At 41.4% G+C, this 18,853-nt stretch overlaps 1 protein-coding gene across 2 annotated transcripts in view; it reads left to right on the forward strand.

Annotated features, from left to right (window-relative positions):
* LOC111152163 (G protein-coupled receptor 156) overlaps positions 1-18,853 on the forward strand; it is a 58,955-nt gene that overhangs the window by 34,032 nt on the left and 6,070 nt on the right. Inside the window, exons 3-7 of one of the 2 annotated variants that reach the window (XM_022510523.1) lie at positions 2,047-2,182; positions 2,442-2,552; positions 7,896-8,021; positions 9,012-9,107; positions 12,375-12,611. In XM_022510523.1, coding sequence (XP_022366231.1) covers positions 2,047-2,182; positions 2,442-2,552; positions 7,896-8,021; positions 9,012-9,107; positions 12,375-12,611 — 706 coding nt within the window. The remainder of the gene's footprint in view (positions 1-2,046; positions 2,183-2,441; positions 2,553-7,895; positions 8,022-9,011; positions 9,108-12,374; positions 12,612-18,853) is intronic. The other variant, XM_022510531.1, reaches the window with a different exon arrangement.

Below are 18,853 nucleotides of genomic sequence, written 5' to 3' on the forward strand. Positions count from 1 at the left end.
TCCTGGATGCATGCAGTAGCAGGAATGGAGAGTAAGAGACAACTCGGAGAGATTTCAAAATAACAAGTGAAAGAAACTGGCAATTGATTGGGTATAGGCGATAAACAGGAGAGGTAGGGCATCTGGGTGGTACAGTTGGTTGAACGATGACTCTTGGTTTCAGCTCAGATCATGATCTCATGGGTCATGAGGTCAAGCCCCAGGTCAGGCTCTCCACTCAGCAGGGAGTCTGCTTGAGGATTCTCTCCTTATGCCCACTCGCTCACACATGAGTGCACTCTCTCTAAAACAAATAAATCTTTTAAAAAGAAAAAAAAAGAGCAGCACCTGGGTGGCTCAGTGGCTTAAGCTGCTGCCTTCGGCTCAGGTCATGATCCCAGGGTCCTGGGATCGAGTTCTGCATCGGGCTCTCTGCTCAGTAGGGAGACTGCTTTCCTCTCTCTCTCTCTGTCTCTCTGCCTGCCTCTCTGCCTGCTTGTGATCTCTCTCTGCCAAATAAATAAATAAAATCTTTAAAAAAAAAAGAAAAGAAACAGGAGAGGAAAAAGTGATTTGTGGGCTTCTAAAATCTGAAGATGGTGAGATTAACATTATCATTAGCTAATGTTGGCTACATGCTTACTCTGTGCCAGGCACTGTGCCACCCACTTTGCTGTATTACCTCCCTAAGTCCTTACAACTCTGTCAGGGGGAGAAGGAGGTATTATTGTTATCCCCTTTTTATAAGGGGAATCCATAAAACTTGTTCTCATTTTTAGAGGGGGAAAAAAAAGGAAAAATCAAGGTTTTTGCTCCAAGACAAGGTAAAGCTCAGCTGGATTTACTGGCCAACCTTATCTGTACTTGGGGCCGGAGTCCCAGGGCAATGACTTGGTATTTTTGTGTGTGTGGACGTAATTATGCTGCCAGCCACAAAGTAATCAAAGCTGGGCCGTTGTTGGTTATCATGTTTGCAAGTCTAACTCTGCCGAACTGTTTAATGCCTCTGAGTACTTTGACTGTCATTAGAGTAGGCTGCACTAAGTAACTGGTTTTGCCTTGGCTCTCAACTTTAAGTGGTCAGCTAGGTAATCCAGGTACATAGATAAGAATGCTTTTATCCTCAGTTACTATTTTAAATGAAAATATAACTAAGTATAATTATCAAGTGACTATTAATATAAACATTGAATTTATGTAGAATACACTATTTAGACTAAAACTCTTAAATACAATGACATTCCTTAATTGTTATCAGTCACTGTCTAGAGTAAGCCTGGTTTTCCCCTTAAGTTAACCAACTCATACATTTTTACCTGAGCCTCTGTTGGTGCCCCGGGTCTGTCTGACACCCTGATTGTCCACACTTCCCTCTCATCTTTAAATTATTCTGTAAACTAATTTAAAACTATTTGACCCCCCCAAAAAAAACAATTAAGGAATGTCATTGTATTTAAGTTTTAGTCTAAATAGTGTAATTTAAAATTTAAATAAATTCAATATTTATGTTTATAGTCCCTTGATAATTACTAGTAGTCACTTGATAAATCCCTTTCAATGCTTGCTTCCTTTTTCTCTTTTGGTCAAGCAGAGAAAGGAAAAACAATTTTACATATCAAATAGAGTAAATTGTGAAAAAAAAAATCACGAAGACTTTCCAAATAGCAGTTTACCTTACAGCTTATTTCTAAGGGCTCCAAACTGTATCTCTTTAGGTATCTACCTGCTAGTTATTTACTCACTAGGCTGCATATAGTTGTCTCTTAGCAACCACAAATTTCATGGAAAAGTCCTCACTCTTCTCTGATACCACCTGTTTTTTAGAAGTTGGCCTTTTTTTTTTTTTTTTTAAAGGCTTGGAGTTATATAAGCAAGAAATGCCAGAATTTAGTTCTTTTTTAAAATAAATTTAAATCCTAACAATTTTTTACAGGGCTATAAAGTGGTTTCTTCCCAGTGGCCCTTCACTCTGAGGTTACATTGGAGATTATACTTGTGGGGAAGTTCTGTTCACTCCCACAGCAAAGGGTTATGACTATAAGTGTCTTTCTTCCTGATTCACTTTAGGATTGTGAAGATGTCCAGTCCCAATCTGAATATTGTGACCTTACTTGGCAGTTGTCTGACTTACAGTAGTGTTTACCTCTTTGGGATTCAAGATCGAGATGCTTTAGTGGGAGGCTCAATGGAAACTCTCATTCAGGTAGGTTAAATCTTAAGTTTTTGTTTTGAACAAAATGTCCAACTTTTGATTTTTTTTTTTTTTTTCAAATCAGCATCTCCTATAGGTGGTGGTTATCTTTATCCTTGGAATGGGCACTCTCAAAGGTGATCACTGAAATGCTTACTGCAGTCCACATCCTGTCCCTTGCCCTGTGTAGACTGAGGCTTTGCAGATCAGAATGTGGAGAACAACAAAAGTATATCTCATGCCTCTTGCTTCTATCCTTTTCCCTCTGTAGATAAGACTATCCATGCTGTGCATTGGGACCTCCCTTGTATTTGGCCCTATTCTGGGGAAGAGCTGGCGACTCTACAAGGTGTTTACCCAGAGGGTCCCGGACAAGAGAGTGGTGAGTAGGCAGCAGTTACATACCAGTGCTTAATTGCAAACAGCAGCTTTATTGATTATAAGCTGGAGAAGTTTGTGTTGGATTACTAGGTAGGCCCTTTTATGGCAATCTGAATTTCCTACTCCTCATTTCAAACCTTGGAGTAGTGTGGTCTCCTAAGCCTCCAAGCCTGGAAAGCTATGTGCCAGTGCTCTTGGGAGATAGGACTTTGAATGTATTTCTGCTTCATATGTACCCCAGGCCCTGGTACTTCTGATACCATGTGAACTGGCCAGCATCTGGAACCAGTGTGAGAGAGAACAAGATGCCCAGAGAGATTGTTTCTTGGCATAAATATGAGCTGAAAGCGGAGTGAGGGATAGTGATTACAGAGAAGCTGTAGCAAGTAAGCAATTATTTCCTTTACTGGAGCCCAGTTCTTTTCCATGTGGAAGACCATTTTGTGCACTAGGAAGGATGGGCCTGAAGCAGTGAACAAAGAAGAGGATATCCGTTCACCATATAGAATCAACCCTAGAAGCTCTGTGGCAGCCAGATCACCTATATCCCCGACATCAGATGTCATCCTGACCACATTTCCCCATTTTATCAGGTTCCTTGCCCAAACCTCAAAGTTCAGTCATCAAACTCTTTGGCAATAGGTCCTAGCCAGACCCAATATATCACTCAATAGGAGTTTACTTCTCTGGAATGATTTTTTTTCAAATATTAGTCATTATTCAGTGGATATTCATAATAAGCTCAGCTGTGAGTAACCATGATATGAAAAAAAATTGACTAAAGGACAAAAAGTTTATCTATCCTTCTATAACACAGATTTCTTTACAAAAAATTGTTTTATTGGGGTGCCTGGGTAGCTCAGTGCATTAAGCCTGTGCTTTTGGCTCAGGTCATGATCTCAAGGTCCTGGGATCGAGTCCTGCATCTCTCTTTCTGCCTGTCTCTCTACCTACTTGTGATCTCTCTCTGTCAAATAAATAAATAAAATTAAAAAATGGTTCTATTGAGGCATAAGTGACATGCAATGAATTGCACATATTTTAAAGTGTATGATTTGACAACTTCTGACATAGGTACAAATCCATGAATCATGGTATAAATCTGCATAAGTTTCTTCAAGAATCTTTGTTATCTCCATCTCCTGTCCAATCCTTACATCCATTCCTATTCCCAGACAACCACTGATATGCTTTCTGTCACTAAGGATTTGTTTACATTTTCCAGAATTTTATATAAATGGAATCATATAGTATGTACTCTTTTTTTTTAAAAGATTTATTTATTTATTTAAGAGAATGAGAGTACGTGCATGCCAGGGAAGGGGCAGAAGGAGAGGGAGAGAGAGAATCTCAAGCAGACTGCCCACTGGGAACAGAGCCAGGATGTGGGGCTCAATCCCACAGCCCTGAGATCATGACCTGAGCCAAAACCAAGGGCAGACGCCCAACTGACTGAGCCACCCATGCACTCCTGTGCTCTTTTTTTTAACCTGTCTTCTTTCACTTGGCATAATTATTTTAAGATTCATATGTGTTGTTGGATGCATCAGTGGTTCTTTTTTTGTTATCGGTGAGTAATATTCCAAAGTGTAGACATATAGTCTGTTATCCATTCATCTGTTGATGGATGTTTGGGTTTGTTTCCATTTTAGGGCTATTAAAAGTAAAATTGCTATGAAAGTTGATGTATAAGTCTTTATAGTAGACATATGCTTTCATTTCTCTTGGATAAAAACCTAAGAGTAGAATGGGTGGATCATATGATTAAGTGTCTGTTTAACTTTTTAAGAAATTGGCTTTCTCCCAAAATGGTTGTACCTTATTACATTCCCCCCGGCAATGTATGAGAGTCCCTCTCCTCTATATCCTTGCCAACATTTGACTTGGTTGTGCTTTGTAGTCATTCTAATAGAGGTTTATAATAGTATCTCATTGTGTTTTAATTTGCATTTCCTTAGTGCAATTTTTTCACAGTTATTTGCTCTCCATATGTCTTCTTTGGTGAAGTATCTTTTACCCACTTTTCTCGAACTTATTTGTTTGTTTTCTTACTATTGAGTTTTGAGAGTTCTTTTTTTATTCTGGATAAGCCCATCAGCAGATATAGATGATTTGCCAAGACTTTCTTCCAATTTATGTCTTTCTTTTCATTCACTTAAGTGTATCTTTCAAAAGAGAAGACATTTCTAATTTTGATGATGTTCCAATTACCAATTTGTTCTTTTATGGATCATGTTTGGTATCAGATCTAAGAAACTTTTGCTTAATCCAAGGCCTCAAAGGTTTTCTCCTGTGCTTACTTGCAGAAGTTTTAGAGTTTTCATTTTTTACATTTGGGCATATGATCCATTTTGAGTTAATCTTAGAATATGACATGATTTATGGATCAAAGTTAATTTTTTTACACGTTAATATGCAGTTGTTCCAGCTCCATTTATTGAGAAGTCTGTCCTCTTCACTGAATTACTTTTTACCTTTGTTGAAAATCAGTTGTCTATATATATGTAGATCTATATTTGGACCCAGTTCTGTCCCAGTGATGTATTTGTTTATTTTGACACCAATACCATATTATCTGGATTACTGTTGCTTTATATAAAATCTCGAGTCAGGGAGTGTTAGTTCTCCAGCTTTGTCCTCTTTCAATATTGTTTTGACTAATCTAAGTCCTTTGAATTTGCTTATGAATTTTTGAGTCAGCTTGCCAATTTCTGCAAATTTCTTCTGAAATGTGTTGACTCTATAGATCAAATTGTGGAGAACTGACTTCTTAACAATGTTGTGTCTTTTAACCCATGAATACAGTATATATCTTCATTTACTTAGGTCTTTTCTAATTGTATAGTTTTCAGTGGAGATCCTTTATAACTTCTATCAGATTTATTCCCAAGTATTTAATGCTATTGTATGCTATTGTTCTTTATTTCACTTTCCAATTTTTTGTTTTATATATGGAAATATAATTGATTTTCATATGCTGATCTTGTATGTTGTAACCTTGCTAAACTACTTACTGTAGATCCATCAGATCTTTTTTTGTAGATCCAGCAGATTTTCTGCATAGATGATCATATTATCTGTGGATAAAAAGTTTCTTTCCAATTTTCTGTATGACGGCCCTGTCTAGAAACACTAGTACAATGTTTAATACAAATACTGAGCACAGACATCCTTGAATTTTTCTTGACCTTATAGGGAGAGCATTCAGTATTTCAAAACAAAGTATGTTAGTTATAGTCATATAATAGATATCCTTTACCTAGTTAGGGAAATTCTCCTCTCTTCCCATTTTGCTGAGGGTTTTATTAAAGAATTGATGTTGGGTTCTGTCAAATATTTTTTCTGTGTCTATTGATCATATTTCTTTTTCTTTTTTAGTTTGTTCATATGATGGAATTACATTAAATGATTTTAGGATCTCAAACTAAAACTGTTTTCCAAACTCCACTTGGTCAGGATGTATTATCCTCTTCTTTTATTGTTGGACTCCTTTTCATAAGATTGTGTTTATAATGTGTAGGCTCATGGAATACTCATGTGTATACTCAAGGAATATTGTTCTATAGCTTTTTCTTATGAAATCTTTTTCTAGTTTTCATATAGCATAATGCCAGCATTATAGAGTGAATTAGGAAGCATTCCCTCTTCTTCAGTTTCTGGAAGTGTTTGTGAACATTGCTATAATTGGCATTCACTTACAGTATAAGTTTCTCATGATTGTATGTTTCCATTTCCTCATGTCCTGATCTTTGTGTTGTTTTCACTTCTACATATAAACCCAACACAATTGTTACTCATTTTTGTTTAAACAGTTATCTTTTTTTATTTTTTTTTACTTTTTATTTTTTAGATTTTTTTTTTTTATTTGACACAGAGAGAGAGATCACAAGTAGGCAGAGAGGCAGGCAGAGAGAGAGAGAGGAGGAAGCAGGCTCCCCACTGAGCAGAGAGCCCGATGCGGGACTCCATCCCAGGACCCTGGGATCATGACCTGAGCCGAAGGCAGAGGCTTTAACCCACTGAGCCACCCAGGCGCCCCTAAACAGTTATCTTTTTTTAAAGATTTTTTTTTATTTGTTTATTTGACAGAGAGAGATCACAAGTAGACAGAGAGGCAGGCAGAGAGAGAGAGAGGGAAGCAGGCTCCCTGCTGAGCAGAGAGCCCGATGCGGGACTCGATCCCAGGACCCTGAGATCATGACCTGAGCCGAAGGCAGCGGCTTAACCCACTGAGCCACCCAGGCGCCCAACAGTTATCTTTTTTTTAAATAATTTTTTTATTTTTTTATAAACATATAATGTATTAGTAGCCCCAGGGGTAAGGTCTATGATAAACAGTTATCTTTTAAAGATATTTAAATAATTAAAATCAACATGTATTTTTCCACAAAGGTAATATTCCTTGTATAGATCCATATTTTCATCTGATATCATTTTCCTTTTGCTGGATATAGAATTACAGGTTGAGGCCTTCTTTTCTTCTTTTAGTATCTGGAAGTTTTCATTCTGCTGTCTTCTCACGTGGCCTTCTCTGATAAGAAATCTGATGTCATCCTTGTCTTTGTTCCTCTACAGATAATGTGCCTTTTTGCTGGTTGATTTGAAGATTTTCTTATTATCATTGGTTTTAAGCAGTTTGGTGAAGCAACTGATGACTGATGCGTTTTTATCTTACAGACACCGGAATCATGTAACTAGTTACGCCCTCTTCTTTTCAATGGTCACCAAAAAACTCAGATCCACATTTCTCCCTCAATTCATGAGGGCTGTGTACTCTCTTCTTCTGACCTTTCATCCTAATTCTCCTGATTTCTTTCTTTTCCTTGATTTTTTTCAACTTTTCATCCTTTCATAGTATATATTTTTTAATTTTATTTCTGTAGTTACAAAAGTAACACAGCCTCTTTCTATTAAGTCAAATGATTCATATATGTATAAAGAAAATGCTAGTAATCTCTCTTCCACCACCCTCATCTTTCAATCTCACCCTCCAAGTTAATGGTTTTTAACAGTTTTATGTGAAAGCATTAATATCTCTATACGCTCATTATGCACATATCTAGAAATAATAGTGTGTTCATTTTATAAGACTCCTTAATCCTTTGTGAGAAAAGGCAGGATATGGGACAGATAAACAAATAAAAACGTTTAGTGGTAATGGTGATGGTGATGACATGGACATAGACACCATTGCACACCTGTAGTGTGTGTTTCATCTTTGATGGCTGGATGTGAAGCCCCTTGGGAGGGCTGACCCTGGAACCTCAGAGGACCTAGCGTACTCTAGGCCCTGTGTCATTTAGCCAGCAAGCCAAGGAAATGTATGACCCTGACTCTTTTGCAGATAATCAAAGACCTGCAGCTACTGGGGTTAGTAGCAGCCCTGGTGATAGCTGATGTGATCCTGCTTGTGACGTGGGTGCTGACTGATCCCATCCAGTGCCTCCAGATTCTCGGTGTCAGTATGACGGTGAGGGGCCCAATCTCTGGATAATCTACTTTCCGAACTGGGAAGATAGGCTTCTGTGGGTACACTGAGGTCATTCTCCCAGCGGTACTCACTCTGTGTTCATTCTCCCAACAAGAAGATAAATGACCCAAAAAGCAGGGAGAGTCGGGAGCTATGGCTGTGGTGAGTGCCTTGCCCCTTGTCTGCAAAGTATGCTACCACAGCCACTGCCCCTGCTCCACGTGTCTTCCAACAGCATCCACTGAGATGTTGGAACATGAGAACTGCCCAGGAGTTATCTTTGCTTTCACATGATCAACAATGAGAACTTTCAAACACAGGAAGTTGACTTCCCCTAGTTGTTGAGAAGTAAAAGTGGTATTTTGAAGTGGTCTTTGGAGTCAGTCAGCCCTCCTTCAAATTCCACTTACCAGCCATGTGACCTTGGGAAAGTCATTTAAACCTCTTGAAGTATCTGTTTCCTCATAGGTAAAGTGATGATGATAGTGCTCCTTATTTCCTAGGGCTGTGGCTTAGATGAAGGGAAACAACGCAGGGAAAGGGCTCAACTGTGCCTAGTACATAGGTTAAAATAATGGGAAGTATAAGTTTCCAGCCTCACAAGGGGCTGAGGTATACAGTGAAATCTTGACTTTGCAGATTTAATATGTACAGTTTCACCTGTTAAAAAATAGCAGAAACAAGATGTGAAATAATTCATAATTTTGCTGATGTACTAATATGAGTCACTGAGGTAGCAAAACAATAACTGAGGAGTAAGCCCCACCATCACCAAGCATCCACACGTCAGCTGGACTTTATCATCTTTTCTTTCACCCATAGCCACATTCACTTAGATTATAACCGAGTCACCTAAATGTTATAGTTTTTACGTATTAAGGGCGAAATCACATGCTGTAGAAGAGTTCATGCTCCAGATGTCCCCAAAGATCTCCTGTGTGTTCCTGGTAATTGTGGGTTCCCTCCGTCCTGACTCTGTGTACCTCCTAGGTGACAGGGAGAGACGTGTCCTGCTCTCTGACCAGCTCACACTTCTGTGCTTCCCGGTACTCTGATGTCTGGATTGCTCTTGTTTTGGTGTGCAAGGTTGGTAACCACATCTTCTTGGGATGTAATCTGTCTGTCACCAACAAAATAGCCACACAAAAAAGGAATTAAAGGAATTAATGAGGTGATTTCTGCAAAGAATCTTGAAATCAGAGGAAACCTCTGTTTATGCATAAATCTCAAAATCATGACCCTCATTATTTCTCTACTCTTTATTTGTCTTGGGGGTCATTTTTCCAATTCTTTGAACCCTCTTATTTAATTTTCCCCTAAATCATGTGAAATTTACCCACTATTTCTCTCATTTCTTGGTCTGATTTTTCTAATTGATCTGGCAATACCAGTTTTCTCCCCAACTCCCTGCAAGGGAGATTATGTAGAGACATTTTATCTGGCTTTATTTGTTCTGTTCAGTGCCCTGATTAACCTCCTTGTATTTTTCTTCAAGATTTGGGTCAAGGTATCCTGCTGCCTTCCACCAACCTTTCTCAGTCTGATCGGAAGAAGGGCTGGCCCTCAGACAGATGGCAATATCCCTGGTGTCCTTTGAGTGGTTCCAGCTGCCTCAAAGTGTCCTCCTACCGCCCTGAATCTCCCACAGTTAGCCTCATTTGTCTCTGTTAGCTGGCAAAAGTAGGATATTATTTCTAGCAGGTATGGGAAACCTGTACAGGGCAGGAGGTTCTTAGTACGAACTATCCTATTAGCTGATTTCAGCATGGAGAAATAGAAAATCTGGCTGTGAGGGGTATAGGGCAGGCCTATTTCACTCAGGCAAGCCCTGGGTGCTAAGAGACTACCTGTTGATTCTTGGGACAGAGAGGCCTGGTGGTCTTTAAAGGTAAACTTTAGTCACTTTACCCCTAGGAAAGTGTTCAAGTGGTTGCCTCTGAGAAATAGGGCTGGAATTGGGAAATGTTGCTTTTTTACTATGTGCATATATTACTTTGATAGAAATGTTTTTAAAAGAACACTGGGCAGGAAATAGCTCTTGATCTCTAGTTTCTTGCTAACAGTTAAGAAAACGAACTTCAGAATATGACAGAACAGGGTTTCAGTTCTGACACAGCCCCTTCCTAGCTGACTCTGAACCTCATTTAACCTCTTTGATCCTGGGTTCCCTCTTACATAAAATGTAAGACATAAAATGTAAGATGACAAAATCCTCTCAGAACTGTTCTGAATTTCAAATGAGTTAGTGCATGGTCAGAGTTTTCAGCCACTCCTGGCCCACGGAAAGAGCTCAATAAGTGTTAGATATTATGGTTATTAATATTCTACTGCCCCCTAGACAGTTCGATTTCTTGAACCCTATAGAAAAACATGTCCTCCCCAGGACAGAAACTCAACATTTCCCCCATAGAAGCTCACTTTGTGATTCAAGTTGATTTATTTTCTCCATAGCCTTTTATACAATCGCATTTCCATTTTATTTCACTGTAATATCTTTCTGAAGGACAAGGAAAGAAAAGAAGAAAAGAGTGCTAAGCATCAGGAAACTGACTGAGCCAGCCCCTCACAGGCTCCCTGGTCAATGAGCACTTCCTGAGGATGACTTAAATCTTCACATTATGTTCCAGGACCCCACCCCCACCTGAACCTGGCAACTACCCCCACCCCACACTTCTCAGAAGTGAATGTCAATGACATACAAGTATTAGATATGATTTACTCAAACACAAGTTGTGGATGTAGAGAGGCTTTATTCATACCTCGTTCCCTTTTGGCAAGAGGTTTAATGGCGTTAAAACATTTTAAAGAATGAGATGTGAATAGTTCAAAATCATAGAATTAATTTCATTTACTTTTAATTAAATTACTAGGGATCCAGTCTGCCAGATGCCACCTGATGGTGTCAGTTACCCCAAACTCAAGCCCCACTGGCCTGACTTGTGTATTTTCTAGTCACTGAAGATCTCAGGGGGGCCACCTTTGGCCCTTAGGCCTCTCCTGGGATACTGGGCATTAGGGGTGCCCAGAGGGCATCCCTTCACTGTTGACTCCTTCACTGTGGGCACAGCCAGTCCTCCAAAAAATTATCTTTAGGGCTGTCCTGGCAGATGGAGTTGGTCAGATTGTATGATTTCAGGGTCACTGGCAGGTACCCTGCTGATACCGGCCTTGCTTTCATTATTAGTTCTCCCTGTGAATATCTGTACTTTCCACCCACACCTCAATCCTCATGGCATCTTCACATTCTGTGTGACAAAACATGGACATCTGTGTGCTTGCCTTAAATCTCCCTACCAGACTGAGCTTCTTGAAAGCCAGGACCATGGCTTATTCCTCTTTGTAACACCTTTGCCTATCCTGCACCTAATATCATACTTTTATACATAGACAAACATATGTTGAATCTATACATTATGTATTATTGATCACAGCTTTGATTTCTGTTTCAATACAGCTCCCTCTAGGAAAGGCAGCACTTTAAAGTGCCGTGAGTAATTTTCTGTGTCGTACAAGTGAGAAATCTGAGAGCAGTTTTATATTCATGGGAAAGAGGAAAGAATAGGGCACTGGGTTCCTGGTGATGGGGGCAGGGAATGTCACACAGAGGATGAAGGGTATAGATGAAGCCTTTACTGCCTGTGCCTGCTCCACAGCCTTGCTTAGGTCCCAGCCTGCCTTTGTTCTCTTTTTCCATCTCCCATAAACACCCACTGGCACAGAGCCGCTGCTAGCCTATAGAGATCCTTTGTGTAAATTAGAAAAAGTCATCCCTTCTAGACAGATGCAATCTTGCAGGTGCAGGGCTTGGCAAGCAGATGGTATCTTTGGAAAAATTAGGGGGGAAAAAAGCCCATTCCTCAGGGCGCTGCCCCTGCCATGGCACACAGCTTGACAAGCAGACCACAGGGCTGTTTCCGCTTATACATGCCCCTCAGCTCCATGTAGTGCAAAACCACACAGCAGGTGCAGTAGTCCTTACCACTGACAGCACGGCACACCCACTGCCCTCCAAGTGCCCAGCAGCGCATCCTGTAGACCTGCTACCCACCTACACCGTCCTGCCTGTGCCCTGTCCCAGCAGAGTCCTGTCTGGTGGCTGACTTGCTGACCTCCAGTAAACTAATTCCCAGGGAAGGAGAAGAAATCACATTTATTTAGCACCTAGTAGGTATAAGGGGCTGCCCTTAGTGTTTTCCCATGTGCTATCTCAGTACATCTTCATAACAACCCTTTAAGGTAGGTCTGATTATCTCTATTTTAAAGGTGAGGAAACTGGTTCCAACCTTACTGCTCTTTGACACTGAGCCCATTGTTACACTTCCCTCAGCCCCGGGTTCTCTTCTCCATCTCCAGGGCCTGCTGCTGCTCTACGGTGCCTACCTGGCTGGCCTGACTGACCACGTCAGCTCTCCTCCTGTGAATCAGTCTCTAACCATCATGGTTGGGGTCAACCTCGTAGTAGTGGCTGCTGGGCTTCTCTTCGTGGTCACTAGATACTTGCACTCCTGGCCCAACCTGGTCTTTGGACTCACATCTGGAGGTATCTTTGTTTGCACAACCACGATCAACTGCTTCATCTTCATTCCCCAGGTATGCTCTAGGGAGAATTTGTCAGGCTAGTCCTCTTTGTCATTCCAGAGGCTTCCCTGGACATGATAAACCGCTCACTTTGTTTTCTATTGAGACTTTTGGATACCATTTATTGGGGAGTCAGAAGGAAGGCAAGTTCCTCGTGAGCGGGCTCTCTCCGTTCTTGCCTCCTCACTTCCCTGAAGAGGGCGACTCTGCTTCCCATCAGCAGGAAGGACAGGCCAGAGTGGCTGAGCAAGCATGGCAGCATGTTTCTAGCCCTGGCAGGCTGCCTCCCAGACCAGCTTGTCCACCTACCCTCCTGTCGACTTCACTCATCTCCAGTCCCCCCTTTTCCTTGATAATGTCATTTCTTTCACTAGCCTGGGAGTGAGGACATTTTCTTTCTTTCCTATTGGAGGTTGCAGATTCACAGAGAAAAACTCATTTGGAAATTTTTGCAATTTAAAATTTTTTTTTCTTTTTAATAGAAGACAATATAGAACATTTCTTTTTATAATAAGGAAAAATAAAAGCTGAATAAAAATGTGTTTCACACTATGGGAATTAAGGAAAAAAAAATCAAATGAGGGAGAAAGATAGAAGCAGAAATATCCAGAGAGCAAAGAGAAAGAAAGGGAGTCAGAGGGAAAGAAGGACTCCATGGGTTCTGAAAGTGATGTTAAATTATTCATGTAATGCCCTAGGGTACCACTGAACCACATATATCTGAGTTAATGAACTTGGCATTAGGCACCTGTCCTGTTTCCCTTCTAGATCTCTTTCTCTTCCCCGGAGGCCTCCCTTATCCCATTACTCCCTCTAGACTCCATCTTGATTCCCTTTGCAGCTTGCAGTTGACTAGGAATGTCTTCATGAGGGAGCTAACCGATAATTAAAGTGTTGGCTGAGGGAGGGTTACGACTGCGATTTGGGACACGATGGTGTGACACAGGCAAAGACCTTTACTCTCCTTCCCTTTCATAAATTCTCATTAAAGTAATCTAGAGAATAAACAGATATGCAAACATCTGTAGCAGCGCACTAAAAACCAAGGATGGGTATTACATCTCTGCTAGAAACTAGAGTAATTTTTGCTGAATCTCTATGATATAAGAACTAGATAGAAGGAAGTCATGAGAGCTGTGGCTTATTTGTCTGGGGTATAGCAGAAAAGGGGCTGTTCCTCTCTGGGAGGTGGGAAAAGGGGAGTGGGCAGGGACCTTTTGCGTGACCCACCCTTTAGGCTTTGTGGCCAATGTTGATTGGTAACCCATCCATCCATTGCCAACCCCTTTCTTCCTTGCTCATCTCCACTACATAGACTGAAAGAGCTCAAGACTTGCTTTACCAAATTTCCTCATGGCTAGTGGTGCCCAAGTGATACCATTTCAAACACTAAAGGTTTCCTAGCAGACTTATAAGAAAGCTTTTGCTTTCCTAACAACAACAACAACAACAAAAACTGAAGGCATGGCTGGCATCACCTATTCTACCTTCTTCTTACCTTGAATGTTTGTGATAACTGGAGCTATGGAAGCCATCCTGGGACTACAAGTGAAAAGGCAAGCAAACATATTTCTGTACTAGGAAACTATAGCTCTTCTCACATAGGACTATAGATTCAGGAGGAAAGGACCTATGAAGAAATTCTGCAGTTCACAAGAACTGGACCACAAACTTCTGAAGATCTGGAGAAGCTGCCTTCCTCTGAAGTAAAATAGTTTTTGGAATAGATCTGATTTGTTTTGTCAATGGGATTCAAAGGATATTGCCTCTCTTCAACTCAAGGGAACCATCATGAAAAGGACATAATCTTAGAAATAGTGAATAGGGGCACCTGGGTCGCTCAGTTGATTGAGCATCTGCCTTCGGTTCAGGTCATGATCTCAGGGTCCTGGGATTAAGCCCCACATCTTCTCCCTCTCCCACGCTTTGCCCTGTCCCTCTACTTGCTGCTCTCCCTGCTTATACTCTCTCTCTCTGACAAATAAGTAAATAAAATCTTTTTTAAAAAATGAAATACTAAATAAGGATGAAAAATACTGTGTGAGACTTAAAATACCAATAAAAGTATTGAACAGGCAATTGGACATGGCAAAATACTGAATTGGTGAATTGATTTAAAGTAACAGAAAATAAGGGGACAGATAAAAAATGAGAGACTAGTTAAGAAAACACAGAGAACAGATCTAGGATACAATTTGGAGCTAATAAGAGTCTCTGGAAGACAACAAGATAATTTGGGGCAGAAGTAATCACCTAGGAACTATTAGAGGAAAGCCTTCCTGACCTAACCAAGACCTCTATCTGAAAATTGAGTGAATCCACAACCTCCATGATGTGCCCTACTTGTAACTTCCCCCTCCACACCCACCTCTGTCCTTTTCCCATCCTGAGCCTCAGATGCAAGACTTCCACTGTCCTTGGTGTTTGAATCCTCAGTGGTAATATTTAGGTACACTCCCATCTACATACAGACATAAACATACAGGACAAAGTTCAGCTTGGAATCTCACTTCCAGGTTTGACCTAAGCAACAAGCAGTTGGTTTGTTAAAGTGGGAGTGGAAATGGAAATATTAGGGGGTACAGCAACTGGGTGGACAGTGTGGGCCTTTCTCTTTCTTTCTCTCTGACTCACCCCCCCCTTTCTTCCTAGTCGTTTTGAGCTTCCATTCTCTTAGTCTGTCTTTCCTCTTCTATTTTCTGTCTCATGCTTTTTCTCCTCTTGAACAGAACATGATCTAAAACAAAAAAAATATATTATACCTTATCGTAGTTTAGGTTTAGGAGGGTAAATGATTTTTCAAAATGTGAAAGTAACTGAGGCTTGTCAGTTTTTTGTATGCCCCTGAATTGATTTTCCGCTCTGGCTCAGTGGCCTTTGGTAGAAGAAAGATTCTCCCCGTGAGACCTGCACTGTGTCTTCCAGGAAAATAGGACAGCTGAACAAATTTGGAAAGTTGTGTGAGGAGAGCTGTATAGGGAGGGGAGGCAGCAGAAGGTGGACTGCCTTCTTGTGACTAAGCCTTCAGACTGGATTGATGGGAGGGGCTTATGAAAGCAGAAGCGTAGATACGTCAAGGGCAGCTAGGTGGCGCTAGGAAGCTGAGTGAACTGGATGACATTACTCAAGAGGCAAGTGGGCCAAGTAGCACTCTACACAGGCCCTCAGGAAATGCCTAAGTATTTATGCCAAACACTGAGGTCATCACCAGCAATGAGCCAGCCTCTGCTTTTGTGACCTGAACATGACCCATCCTTATACACATCCCCACCTCCATCCCTCTCTCTCTGAGAGGCAGGTGGGTTCTAAGATATGGCTTTTTTTTTTTTTTTTCCTCCTCTGCATTCCCCAAGTGTTCCATCTGCTCCTCATGAAGTTGTTTAGGAATTTCTACTCTTATAGTTATAAGTTATAGTTATCTGTATAGGTCGCAGCGCCCCCTAGTTTTCTAGGGGAAAGCTTCCTTCATTTGTTCACATATCTGTCCTTCACTTACTAACTGCAGGAAATGTGTAGGTCAACACATGGACCCACCTCCAAATCTAGTAGGGAGCAGATGTGAAAGGAATTATAATACATCTGTTAGGTGTCTGAGGAAGGCACATTACCTAATGCTGAGGAAGTGGTGCCTCAGGCTGTCTGGGAGCTCAGTGACACCTTCTCAGAACATGGGGTATTTGGGCCCAGTCTTGAGGGAGGAATAACAGTTCACTGAGCAGATTGGGGAAGGACAGTGGGTGTGGCATTTTTGATGGGGGAACACTATGACCAGAGGCAGACATAGGAGACAGAACAGGGTATGTTTGGAGCACCATAACATTTATGCATCTTGCACATTTTGAAGCACAAACTGAAACAAGGGGAGATTGGCAGGTTGTGAGAGAGGCACATGGGGTGAGCTTCCAAAGACCCTGGTTTACCTGGTAGAGATTGAGAGTCAGTCCCACTGTGTTAATGTTTTATTGTTGCTGTAACAAATAACCACAGATCCAATAGCTTAAAATAATACATTTATTATTTGATAGCTCTGGAGGTCAGACATCTGAAATGGGCCTTATTTGACTAAAGTCAAGATGTCAGTAGGTGTGTGTTCCTTCTGGAAGGTCTAGGGGGAATGTGTTTGCACTCCTTGTCCGGCTTCTAGAGGCTGCTTGTTTGGCTCATTGCTTCTTCCTCCGTCTTCAGAGCCAAGAGTGTGGTATCTTTATCTGTCTCTCTCTCTGACCTCTACTTCCACTGGCAACATCTCTTCTTCGGACTCTCCTGCCTTCCTCTTATAAGGACTCTTGCAATGACATTGGCCTTGCCCTGAAAATCGAGAACAGTCTCCCCTTCTCAAAATCCTTAACTCAGTCACATTTACAAATTCCCTTTCACCGTGTATGGTCACAGATTCACAAGTTCCAGAGATTAGGAGGGGAAGAAAATATTTGGGGAAACATTATTCATCCTACAACACCCACATGGCCCAGAGGCCGAGAAAACAAGAAAATGCTTGCCTTCTGGAGGAAGTGCCATGAAGAGGTCTTAAAATTGTGACCTGGGGGTCATTTATAGCCATGGACCAGAAATGTCAAGTCTTAAGGACCAGGATCCCTACAAAGGGGAATAGGAGGATTTAGTCAAGGGGCACCCTGGCTGTGCCCTCCAGCTTAGGGTGAGACAGCCCAGAAGCCCTGGTGGTACCCTTACACCAATGTTGAGAAGTTCTTCCAGCAGCCTGCTAAGATAATTCAGACGGGGGTTGCTGGGGGAGAAAAAAGAAAAGCTATACTGCTAAGGAAACAAGGCGTCCTAGGAGAGAACAGAGATACTGCAACACTGCAAGGGTGAGTGCCAGGAGAACACTAGAGGTCTGCTCCATCCACTGAAGACCACAGACTGAGGCTGCAGTGCCAGGCTCCTAACTCCTGAGTCGCCAGCTGAGCTGATGGCCTTGGGAGGCGGATTTTGAGAAAGGCATGCAGAGGAGATGGTCCTCGCCTGACCCAACACAGATCTTGCAGACTCCTGATACCATAAAGGACTCATGCTGAGTCAACAGAGGACCCAGGAGGACTTAGGTGAGAAAGTATTGCAGTTGATGGTGGGAATTTAGTATTCTATCTGCTTTACCAAATTTGGGTTACACTCCATAGTCAGAGCTTAATAAATGTTTGATGAATAAGCAAATCAATTCCAGGATCCCTGTGTGGCTCCCCACAGACCCCTCAGCATCCTATCTAGAGCCAGCATAAATCACTAGGACCCTTAATGATGAAAATTCCTTAAGGAAGAAAGAGAAATGTCCAGCACTACCACTCCCCCTACCCCGGCCCAAAGACCATGCCCCTGTTTGTGAATGCTTTTTTTTTTTTTTTTTAAGATTTTATGTATTTATTTGACAGAAAAAGAGAGCACAAGCAGGAGAGCAGGAGAAGCAGGCTCCCCACCAAGCAGGGAACCTACTGTGGGGCTTGATCCCAGGACCCTAGGATCATGACCTGAACTGAAGACAGATGTTTAACCGACTCAACCACTGAGGCACCCCATGAATGTTCTATATTCACTTCCATTCTTATGAAATTAAACCAGTCCCAAGCTTCCACAGATTGTTTCTCAAAACCAATTTCTCCTGAAAAACCCTCCATAGGACCCCCACAGTTACCAGTCTCTGTCTCATCAGCCCTGCTAAGGAGATGTGGTATAGCTCAGGGCTCTGGTAACAGCTGGGGTTGTGCTGCTGACTGACTGTGGGGCCTTGAAAGGTCATACTCCTCCTGAGTCTTTCCTCATTTGTCATTTAAAAAGGACAGCCAGCTCTCAGACCTAATGTTCTGTCATTTCTATTGATTTTTATTGACATTTGTGGTTTTCTCTCTGTCTGAGACTTGATTATTGATTTGGGTTAGAAGTCCTCTGGCAAGAACTGGGCTTTCAGTAGCAGTAAGCACACAATTACTCCACAAATGAGAATAATTAAGAACAGCTACTTACAACTAAGAGCAGTTTCATTTGAAACATACAATGTTTAGATTGCCTTGCCCCATGATAGCTCCTAAACTCTGGCTTGAGAATATGGCTCTAGAAGCATACTTCAACTCTGGCTTGCCTTGACCAGTCTACCTGTCATCATCTTCCTTTGGCATTTTTTAAACTGAGAATTGACCTTGACCTTCTGTATACCTTCTGTCTTTGCTGTTTACGAACTTTCCAGAGTAAAATATGTTTTGAGAAGAGAATAGTTTATACATTACATGTGTGTCTGTGACATG

This window comes from Enhydra lutris, unplaced genomic scaffold (assembly GCF_002288905.1).
Source record: "Enhydra lutris kenyoni isolate GAN:26980312 unplaced genomic scaffold, ASM228890v2 scaffoldscaffold2, whole genome shotgun sequence".
NCBI lineage: Eukaryota > Metazoa > Chordata > Mammalia > Carnivora > Mustelidae > Enhydra > Enhydra lutris.